The following is a 12,051-nucleotide window of genomic DNA, read 5'->3' on the forward strand; positions in this document are numbered from 1 at the left end:
GGGCTCAGAGGCAATGACAACCAACTTAATTAAATATTAAACAAATGCAAGCAACAAAATAAAAGTAATCCATCCTATAGGAAGAAAGAAGAGCATGTGGATACGTATGCAAGAGGGAAGGGCCATTGCTGGTGAGAGCTGGGGTAAGTGTTCCTTCAAACTGGATAAAGCGATGTGATCCAAAGTGTTTAAAATACATTTTTTGTTAAAAATTAAAGCTCAGCTCTAATTGTCTGGTCCCATCATGTAATAAGTACAGAGAAAAACACAAAATTATCCTCTTTCTCCTTTCTTTTTAAATGTGTCACTCACTCTCAAAGGAGAGACCTTTTCAATTACATTTAAAAATCAGAATGAGACTATAAGGACAAAATTTCCCTCATAAGACTGTGAGAGACAAAGCCTATAAGTTCCTGAATCTGTAAACTTTATGTGTTTATGTAAGAGAATAACCTTGTTTATTTGCCCTAGGGTGTTAGTGAGAGAAGACTGAGAAATCAAACACCGCCACCCACCCTCCACTAGGCAAGCAACCTTGTTATCTCACTGCCTAGTGAAACATGTCATCCTTTCTTATCAAAAGGGAAAAGCAAGATGGCTATTATACTGTCGGTCACAGCCTAACAGGATTTAGGCTAAGTGGAAATTCAAACATATTAAGTGACTTAATGGCTGCTGTCACATACATCTAGTTTTGCGACTTAGTAGCTGCCTCATGAAAGTAATAGTAGTTAACACATGTAGGGTTATTCAAATTTGCACTTATTTACTGAATTCATTTAGCCCTTATAACTACCCTTTGAGTATTATTACAATCCCCACTTTATAGTTACGGAAATTAAAGCACAGCAAGGTTAAGTGACTTTCTCAAGTTCACACAGCTAGGAAGCAATAAAACCAGGATATGAATCCCAGTAGGCAGTTCCAAGTCCAATTTAACCACTGCTTCCCCTCATTTCTTTTCAAAGATTTATTTATTTACTTCTCTCCCCTTCCCCTCCCCACCTCGGTTGTCAGCTCTCTGTGTCTATCTGCTGCGTCCCCTTCTTTGTCTACTTCTGTTGTCAGCAGCACCGGAATCTGTGTTTCTTTTTGTTGCTTCATCTTCTTGTGTCAGCTCTCCGTGTGTGCAGCGCCATTCCTGGGCAGGCTGCACTTTGTCGTGCTGGGCAGAGCTGGGCAGCTCTCCTTACGGGGCGCACTCCTTGTGCATGGGGCTCCCTACGCGGGGGACACCCCTGCATGGCAAGGCACTCCTTGCACTCATCAGCACTGCGCATGGGCCAGCTGCACACGGGTCAAGGAGGCCCGGCGTTTGAACCGCGGACCTCCCATGTGGTAGGCGGACGCCCTAACCACTGGGCCAAGTCCGCCGCCTCCCCTCATCTTATCAATCCCATTTTTCCTTAGTGGGGAATAGATGAGCTAATGAATCTCATGGAGGTAGAAAGGTTTCAAAATTCTGGTTTTCAAAAGATAAAAGACACCCCATAATCAAGCATATTAATATTTCATCAATGAAGTGAAAGAAGATTCACACTAAATGGGATAAACAGAAATAGCCCCACATTTCAGGTCAGGCTTGGTTTTGCCACCCAAAAAAGTAACAAAAATTTCAGATTTCAGAGCTTTTTGGATTTTCAAACTGCGGTTAAGAAACCTGATTGTTGCAGTCAAGATTAAGTAAGAGCAAAGCAGACTTGGCCCAGTGGTTAGTTAGGGCGTCCGTCTACCACATGGGAGGTCCGCGGTTCAAACCCCAGGCCTCCTTGACCCGTGTGGAGCTGGGTCCACGCGCAGTGCTGATGTGCGCAAGGAGTGCTGTGCCACTCAGGGGTGTCCCCCGCGAAGGAAAACCCCACCACAAGAGTGTGCCATGTAAGGTCCGTAGTTCAAACCCGGGCCTCCTTGACCAGTAAGAGCCGCCCAGTGTGAAAGAAAGTGCAGCCTGCCCAGGAATGGTGCCGCACACACAGAGAGCTGACACAAAATGACACAACAAAGGGAAACAGATTCCCATGCTGCTGACAACAACAGAAGCGGACAAAGAAAGAACACACAGCAAAACAGACACTGAGAACAGACAACTGGGGGGGGAGGGGAGAGAAATAAGTAAATCTTAAAAAAAATTTCTATATTAGAAAAAAAGATTAAGTAAGAGGAGAGAGGATATAGCTCAAGTTGTTGAGCACCTGCTTCCCATACACAAGGTCCTGGGTTCAATCTCTGGTACCTCCTAAAAACAAACAAATTAAAAACCAGCTCTCATTGGGAAGCGGATGTAGCTCAGTGGTTAGCATCTGCTTCTCATGTATGAAGTCCTGGATTCAATCCCCGTTACCTCCTAAAAAAAATACATAGGTAGAATATAGAAGAATATAGGTAAGGGCTTACCACAGGGCTTAGTACAAAGCACGTAGGCACAATATATGGTAGTTATTATTAAGTAAAATTTTAATGTATTTTAACTGTATTCACTGTGATTGAATAATGCTATTTATTTAAAAGTCCCAAGTATTACCAGAGTAATCTACAGGGCTTGGAGTGCCCAAATGAGTAAGGGGAGAGGGGAGAATGACTTTTGCATCATTAAAACCAAAGCACACACCAATTATGAAACAAGGATCCTAGGAAATATCTTTTTAAATATATTTAAAATATGGTGGAGAGGGGGCTGCATAAAAAATTCTTAGGAGAACACCACTCTAACCATAAGAATTTACTCAATTTTTTAAACAGTTTATGCAACACTTTTATAAAACTTATTGGTGGCTTTTGGAGGGGAAAAAAAGAGTTTAAACCTAACAATTTAAATTTTAAAATCTCAAGGTACTTTCAAACAATCTCTAAAGAAACTTACCTGGATAAAAAACTAGGTTTGAAAATAAAAATGGAAGCTATAGATACAGAAAAAACATATGCTTCAGTTTTTTCAAAAGCAAAAATAACATTAACATTTGTATATTATTCAAATTATTTAATTTAATGCCCTAATAGTAAATTATTTTAAAATAACCATCCAAGAAAATAGCCAGGCATTGTCAAAATATTTTTAAGATCTTACAAACCTTGCCTTCACATTTGTACTGTATCAATTGTTATAGCAACATACTTGACATATTCCCCAAAAAATAAACACTGGTGTGAAAGGATCTTTTTAATTATTAACATATATACTCATCACAGTTTCAAACACTTAAACAGAATCCCACTGGTCCTAGCTCTAAATTGCTAGTAAGTTACCAATAAGCAATTTTAAGTTTCCTACTTTAGAAAATGTACCTTTAATATTTCCTCTGTATTATATCCAATGGGATCCACCACACAATGGTCTAAGTATTTCTCAACACGTGGACTTTTTTTTTTAAAAGGCAGTTTATTCAGTTTATTTTACCCCCATTTAAACAAAAATACATTATCGAACTGCCTACTATAATTTTAGTCTTTTTAAATCCTTTTCACATTCACTCCTATCCAACACTTACTAAAGGCTGATCTTGTACGTAAGTATCAAATCTAACATTCATACCTCCTCATGATGACAAAACCTTACCCAACAAAAAAAATAAGAATTGCAGTTAAAAAAAAAAAAAATCACTGGCATAATAAAGACAATCACTGACAACAACAGGGGCGGACAGGAAGGGGACGCAGCAAAAAGACACAGAGAACAGACAACGGGAGGCAGGGGGAGAGAAACAAATAAATAAATAATGACCAAAAAAAAAGACAATCACTGTTTCAAAACAAAAATAAAAATAAAATAAAATAAAATAAAATAAAATAAAAAAACACCTTATCCAAAAAGTAAATCTTACCTAGGATCAGGCCAACCAAGGCAAAACAGGATTTTATATAATTTAAGACTCCAGACATATATGATGAAAAAAATCCATTTCCAAAATGCCCAAGGAGCTCACAAAATTGAACCAAAGAGCTATTAATATTTTAAAAGCAAATAGCCTGGGCAAGTGAGGAACAGAGAACTCCATCATCAGACAGTTAATTCCCCAGACAAAAATCATAAGCCAAGAGGTAATGCTAAATTAGAGCTAAGTATATTAGAATGGCAACTTAAACGGGTTGTTTTAAAATCCTAGGAAAATTATATAGTTCAAAAACCATCTTAAATATACCTACTAATATCTGACACTTATAATTTTACACAAATTACTCAAGCTTTCTTTTTTTTTTTTTTTTTTTTTTAGGTACTGGGGGCTGGGGATAGAACCTGTTACTTGTATGTGAGAATCCAGAGTTCAACTGGAGCCACATCAGCTTCCCTGAGTTGGTTTTTTTAATCTATTTTGGTTGTTGTATTTTTGTTTATTCAGGAAGCATTGGTAACCCAACCCAGGACCACCCATGTGGGGGGTGGGAACTCAACCACCTGAGACACGTCCACTCCCTACTCAGTCCCTTTATCTGTAAAATGGGGATTAATAGTAGTCGCTTCATTAGATTTTCCAGAGAATTAAATGAGACAATGTATACAAAGTGCTTGACACAGTGCTAGCAGTAAAGTGGGAAAAACAGCATAACTTTTATTAATTATGGAAAGTAAAGCATGACAATCTTCTCAGATGGCAGAATTATGTACAGAGTAAAAGTATTATAGGAGGTATAAGTTTTAAAAGGTTAAAAAGCCACCATTCTATAGTAAGGCAACTATATCAAACTTGTTCAAGAGGAAAGAGATGAATATCATGGACTTCTAGTGGGCAACCAAATTTCACACACTCGAAAAGCTCTACAGTAAGAATCTGTATCTGTCACCCAAGTTGTCCATTCCACATACACTGCTTGCTTTGTACTTAAGCCCCATTCTAAATTAATCAATAATTTGTAGAAGAGCGTTAGCAAATTTATCATTTTACTATTTTGGCAAAACTTCCCCCTAAAAAAAATAAAATCAATGTATCTCCAGATACGGTCCAAGAATCATCTGCATCAAAATCCCTTGTTCAAAATGGAGATTGGTGGAGTGGAGCTCAGAAATCTGCAATAACAAGCATCCAAAGTGATATTTATGCACATCTGTTTTGAGGCCACTGGTCGAAAGGAGTTCAGTAAAAAAACATTCCATATTAAATCCATCTAGAATGGAACTTAACCTCCACTAACTTATTCTTGGAAGATCTTTCACTAGAGCAAGTTTCTCTTCTGTTGGTCATGTGTCTGAATTAATTTGGGAATTTAGGAATAACAAGTCTAATATGAAGAAATGATGTACTTCACAGGCACAACTAACTATTAAAAGTGACTTTCATTTTTTTCTGAATATGAAAATAAACCAGCCTTTATAGTGAAAATGAGCACAAAATATACAAACTCTTAACAGCCACACTTTGCTTATTTTAGGAAGATCCAGCGTAGTTTCAAAAGCTTTACGCTTTGAGTAGACAGTGAATATGGTTTTATTTACATGTAAAAGGCTGTCAACTAACTTTATTAGGAATCCCAAGTCCAATAAAACATGACTGGCATAGTCTGTGCATAACACAGTTATGTAGTTATAAAAAAACTTAATACCATAATGCTTTACACTCAAATTCAAACTTCGTTTTTAATATCCAAAAACTAATCACTTCATATATATATATACACACACAAAAAAAATATATTAAAATATACACACACACACACACACACACACACACATAAAAGCAAATCAGTGCACCATGCAATCAATGGAAGAGCTCACTCTCAATACAACATATTTGTATAGTAGTGGGTGACCTAAAGCTGTCAGAAACATGATTGTCACTTGCCTCTTTATTACTTTGGAAATTCTTAATCTATACTTTGTGACATAATTAGAATAATCACCAAAAAAATACTTAAGTGTTTTAAATATGTACAACCCAACACAAACATTCAAGTATACTACTTGAGGGCCTAAGTTCTCAACCTGGATGCTTTAGTATAAGCTACTGATACTACTACTCACTGCTTCACCAGAATGGCTGTTTATTTTTCCCACCATAAGTAGAGCTATTGCACCATACGTTTCATGGTCTCTGTAAAGAAAAGAAATCATTGTCTTGGTTTATATTTCTTTAAAAAACAAGTAAATTTTCTATAAATTGTTTTAAAAGAAGATTGAAATCTGAAGTTTTCTAAGAAATCAGTTCCTTTTTAATTCAACAGTACCCCCCATACACACACACAAGTTAGTATTTGTAAATAATCGAGCTTGATTTACAACTAGCTACAGCCATTATTAAGCATGTATCACAAAATTTAAAATGTACAAGTATATTTAAACACAAACATTCAATTCATGATTACTTAACTCGGTGTCAGATTTTTCAGGATTTCAAAGTGGCTTTATAACTATTTTTCTGAGACGTAGGCAACAAATTCACAGGTGGTTACCAGCTGTGTTACTTTGTTATGAAGATCACTGATAGATAAGTAAACCCTTTGTCAAGAAAAACCATTGGTTCCAGTAAATAAACACTGCCCTTTCAGGTATGGACTGCAAAAACTGAGAAAGTACCCTTTCAGAAAAGTCTTTCAGACTATCGTATCTGGTTAAATTTTTCTATATTTAGAATGATATTGAAGGTATGTTTAAGACGTGGTCTAAAAGTATGCAGGCAGAGTTATCCATTATTTCTACTGACTCCAAAAACACAGGAAGGGATGACTTTAATAAAGGCTCTAAGATTGGGATTCTTGTTCATTAAGTTTGGTCCTGAAGGGGGAAAAACTATTTTAAAACATTATGGGGAAGTGGACTTGGCCCAGTGGTTAGGGCGTCCACCTACCACATGGGAGGTCTGCGGTTCAAACCCCGATCCTCTTTGACCGGTGTGGAGCTGGCCCATGTGCAGTGCTGATGTGCGCAAGGAGTGCCCTGCCAGGCAAGGGTGCCCTCCATGTAGGGGAGCCCAATGAGCAAGGAGTGCGTCCCATAAAGAGAGCCGCCCAGCACGAGAGAAAGTACAGCCTACCCAGGAATGACGCTGCGCACACGCAGAGCTGACAAACAAGATGATGCAACAAAAAGAAACACAGATTCCTGGTGCCGCTGATAAGGATAGAAGGTGTCACAGAAGAACACAGTGAGTGGACACAGAGAGCAGACATGGGGGGGAGGGGGTTGGGGTGTGTAGGGGAGAGAAATAAATTTTTTTAAAAAACATGGGGATCAGGTGTGGCTCAAGAAGTTGGGTACCTGCCTCCCAGATAGGAAGGAGCTGAGTTTGGTTCACAGTGCCTCCTGAAAAAACAAAAACAAACAAAAAACCAACCCAGGGAAGCCCATGTGTCTCAGTGGTTAAGCGCCAGCTTCTCATCAACAAGGTACCTGGTTCAATCCCAGGTCCCCAGTACCTCAAAAAAAAAAATAAACATTATGGAGGGGAGAGGGTATAGCTCAGTGGTTGAGCACCTACTTCCCATGTATGAGGCGCCCTGGGGTTCAATCCCTGGTGTCTCCTTAAAAAAAAATTATAGAAATGCAGCCAAGAAGCAGTAATTGGGAAAAAACCTCAGAATGTGGAAAATTCTACAGAACCAAGTTTGTGGCTTAACAACAAAACTGCAGGGGAATAAAAGCAATGGCAGAACCATAGAAGAAAGAGGCTTAAGGAAATCAACTAACTGCAATGTAGGAACTTCATCGGGATCCTAATTTGAAAAGAACAAATGAAGACAACAATATTGAGATGTTTTTGAGACAATCTTTAAATTTTAATACTGACTGGATGTTTGATGATACAAAGGAAATGCTGCTACTGTTTTGGGTGTGATAATGGTAGTATGGTTAGTTTTCAAGTTTTCAACATAAGGATGTTTTAGAGATATACAAAATATGGATTAAGTACAATGCCGGAATTTGACTCAAAATAATCCAGTGGGGGGGGTTACATAATGAACCATGCTTGGCTAAAAGTTGAAAAATATAAAAAGTTAGACTATACATACATGGAAGTTCATTTCCCTAAAATCGTGACACGGCCACTGAATTATCTGTCTAAAATAATCATTAAGACAGTTGACACAGCAAATGGACACAAAGAGCAGACAAGAGAGGGAGAAATAAATAAATCTTTGAAAAGACAGATGAGCAACCTGAAGGAATGCTTATTAAATAATGCTAAATGAAGAAACATTATGTACCTATGTCAAAATTAGAGAAGCATGAAGGAATAAGAAAACCCAAAATTAATTTTGTAGTTAGTTAGCTATTATTCAACTATTGTTTGTATAATAACCATTATAAAAAGAAAATGGTCTAAGGAGTAGGTAGGTAATTAAAATTAGCCAAGAGGGCTGGGTATAAAATAACGCTGGAACACAGGAAAAACTAGACAATGTGTGACCCACCTAAAGGCATTCAATTCCAAATAACTATGCTAAACAGTATCTTTTTCCACCTGATACCCATACATCCTCATTTTTAGGGTAACCATGTCAGCCAAAGAAAGCTGCCTGTATGAAAACAAGGAGGTGGTAATACCCAGGACAGTATGGGAAAACCAGGCCTTCTGATCACTCTATTAACATACATGTAAACTGAGGCATAAACTTTGGTTGCTTGTTTGTGTTAAACGACCCGCCCAAAGTCAAAACAAATTAGCCTCATAAGAAACAGAAACCAGAGAGGCCCAGATAGGCCCAATGAGGCACAGTAATTTGCCCAAATTCACTGTGTTGACAAGAAAGGCTAGTACTCTGGCTTCTGTTCAGGTCCCATAATAATCTAATATTTAATACCAATTTTTTCTTTTTCTCTTTTTTTTTTGGAGTTATATGTGTCCTCTGTTTTTCACAAAGATTCTCCTCAAAAATGTGATCTTCAAACTCTGAAAATAAGGCAAAAATACCACAATGACTGGAAGGTGAAGAATTTCAAATGCTTACAAAAGCACACTATTAGTCAATTCACATATTTATTAAATCATGTTCTCTAGGATCAAACACTTTGACCAAACAATGAGAAACTCTTCCAACTTTAACAGACATTTCTGCACTATGCATATTATCAGAATAAAAAGGAATGACCAAGATTCAGAATACATGTGTATTCCCCAATACACAACTAGGGAGGGAGTCACCAGAGCAATGGGTTCCATAGCTACTAAGTGACTGAAGTATCTGCTTGGCTCTAACACCCATATCCTTTTCATTATTCCCATATAGCCGCTGATGAGCAAATTCCTTACTGTTTAGAAGAAAATTTACTAGCTCAACTAAATAATGTGAAAAGTAGAGAAAAGCATAGGTTTTAGAATCAGATCACCCTACATTTGTGTCCTTTCTTTCCCATTTAGAAGCTAAATGAAACTCAAATTCTTCCTCTATAAAATATGACCAGTTATAAAGACTAAAGCATGAAGAATAATGCCAGGCCCATAATTGGTACTCAATAGGAAGCTCTTGTTAATTTTACCTAATGGTTTATTAAGTCAATGATCAATTCAAATAGAACACAAATTATTTTTAAAGCAACTTATATGAGTACAGTCGTGGCCTTGGTAGAGCCTATACAAAGTATCTCCTGGGTCATCATTTAACCCCAAAACCAAGTATGAAAACATAAGATCAAGAAAAACGGCAGATTACCAAACACTAGCAGGTTCATTTTTACAAATTATGGAAAAGCATTCTCCAACTAGTCAATCACTGTACCTATTTATAACAACACCCTGAATTACTAAATTCTGAAGACACTGTTTTATTTTCTTTCCTTGGTCCCTCAGAGCTTCCACAATTTGTGCCTTCCAAATAAGATCCGGGAAGGAAGGGACTATATCTAGGACTATACAGAGATGTGCTCAATAAATAATTTGAGTGAGAAGCTGATATGGGTACCCGGATGGTTTTTTGTGGGTTTTTTTGGAAATACATTATTAATAGGATTCGTTCACTTCAAAACATTCAAATTTAAAATGTTCATATTAAGAATAACACCAACTAAAAAACCTGTTTATAAGAAGCAATGTTAACAAAATAGAACAAAGCTCAAAAATGAATTGCAATTCTCTACCAAAGAAAACTTTTTTAAAATAATAAAACACCAACACAATGAGTACCTCCTAACAGGAAATCACTATCCACTCCATTTCTGAAAACTTACCTTTTTGCACTTTTCTTTTGCAGATTTGAAATCCAGATTCTCTCAATCACCTGGCCTTCTCTTCTGTTTGATTCAATAGCATACACACTACTGCATGTCTCTCACTATTAAATACATCAGTAGAAAGCTGGTCTTATTCCGCTTTCTAACTATGAAAACAAAGCACAAAATTCCTGACACAAAATTCTTAAAAAAACAAAACAAAACAACTAAAAAGAAGGATTCTTGTATCTTGATAGGAAGGCAAGGAGTTAAAAAGTGAAACCCATTAATAAGCCATTTCCCAGCAGGTAGGTGAGATATCATCAGAGTGTGTGCTGTTGCAGGAAACAGAATGGAGAGCAGTGAAAGGGAGTCTCTGCACTTCATATCTGCAAAAGAGAAGAAAAAGGTTAACTCTCCAAAGATTATCTTCTTTAAAGCAGTGCCCATAAACTTTTTAAGTCAAAAAGACAAAAATGTGCTGGTTAAGACAGAGGTTTGTTTGTAATGACCTCAGCCTTCCTGTCCTTAACACTGAAGTTTAAACTGTAATCTACGATATTAGAAGTGATTTGAGCACCTTTTTGCCACACCATCTTGACATTAAAGGGGGGGGGGGGATTCGATGGTTTCCTTAAGATTTTTCTTAAAACTATCATAAAAATTAGCCCAATGTGCTTTTCTATTGAACAATGTTACCTAATAGGAACGAATTCTAAACATTAAGCTTGAGTCACAAGTTCCGTTTTAATAAATGACCTTCTTCCTATCAAGTGACAGGTAACCTTTCAGGAGCTCACTCCACGCACACGGGGGACCGCGGCTGCCCGTGGGTGACCCGGCGTCCGGTCGCGGAAGGCGGCAGGAGGTGGCGGGTGATTCTCCCCCAGCCCAGCGGGTCACCACCACGCGCCCGCAGCCCCTCCCCACCGGGCCACACCTGCACCGCGGGCGCCCACCTGGGGCTCGGCCCGCCCTCTCCCGGCCTCGCCCGCCGGCCCCGCCGGCCCCCCTGGCAGCGCGCGCCACGCGCGGGCAGGACGCGAGGGCGGTGCCGGCGGCGGGAGCCGGAGGTGAACGGGCCGCCCAGGCTCGCTCCCTCCCTGAGGACCGAGCGGGCCGGGGAGCCCTGGAGGCGCGGGCGCGGTACCTTTTAGACAGATCCATGAGGACCCCGGAGAAGAGCTTCTCCCCAAGGCGGAACGACACAACGAGCGCGTCCTCAATGATGTGGTCCAGCGTGACCCGCACCTCCGAGCCGGGGATCAGCTGCGACACCTCGGGGTCCCCTCCCGCCGGCACGAGTGCCGGGACTGCGGGCTGGGGCAGTGGCAGCTCCTCGCGCTCCTCGGGAGCCGGGGGCTGCTCTGGCGGCGGCGCAGGAGAGGGTGGAGGGTCGGGCCCTTCCTGAGCGGCGGCTGCCGCCGGCTCCGCAGCCCGAGCGGGCGGCTTCTCCTCAGCCTCCTGCTCCGGCCCCGCCGCCTCCGGGCTGCGGGCAAGCTCCCCCGGCGGCGGCGGTGGCGGCGGGAGAGGCGGCTCGTCGGCCTGAGGAGCAGACTGCTGCCCTTCGGCCTCGCCGTCCGGCACAGATGCTTCAGTGGCCGTGACCGGGAGGGGGTCCGTGCCGGCCTCACTGCCGGGAATGGGCTCCATCTCCGGCTCGGCCTCGCCGGCGCCCCCCTCCCCGGGGGACGCTGCAGTCGCTGCCGCCTCCGCAGCCACAGCCGCCATTTTCTCTCCGGCTTCTCCCTCCTCCAACTCCGGCAGCAGCGGCGGCTCTGCTTAGTTCCCTGGGCCTCCCCTTACCCCCTCCCGCGAACCGTTTAGTCCCGCCCCTCCCCTGCCGTTCGTTATTGACACCGTGCCATTGGTTTCGTCCTACACCCCTCCCGCCCTTGTGATATTTCATTGGCCATTGCAGGACGTCTATCATGTAGGCGGTTCCACCTTCTCATGCAGAGTAGGAACTTCTCATTGGT

General features: G+C 40.6%; 1 protein-coding gene across 4 annotated transcripts in view; it reads right to left on the minus strand.

Moving 5' to 3' along the window:
• Nucleotides 1-11,846, minus strand: part of PWWP2A (PWWP domain containing 2A) — a 36,167-nt gene extending 24,321 nt beyond the window's left edge. For 2 of the 4 annotated variants that reach the window (XM_058281624.2, XM_058281602.1), the window contains exon 1: nucleotides 11,223-11,841. In XM_058281624.2, coding sequence (XP_058137607.1) covers nucleotides 11,223-11,803 — 581 coding nt within the window. In that variant the 5' untranslated portion in view covers nucleotides 11,804-11,841. Of the gene's footprint in view, nucleotides 1-5,950; nucleotides 6,021-8,727; nucleotides 8,817-10,090; nucleotides 10,230-11,222 lie in introns of those variants that run through there. The other 2 variants (XR_011647010.1, XM_004485124.3) reach the window with 2 other exon arrangements.
• Nucleotides 11,847-12,051: the final 205 nt, after the last annotated feature.

This window comes from Dasypus novemcinctus, chromosome 2 (assembly GCF_030445035.2).
Source record: "Dasypus novemcinctus isolate mDasNov1 chromosome 2, mDasNov1.1.hap2, whole genome shotgun sequence".
In the NCBI taxonomy this organism is placed as follows: domain Eukaryota; kingdom Metazoa; phylum Chordata; class Mammalia; order Cingulata; family Dasypodidae; genus Dasypus; species Dasypus novemcinctus.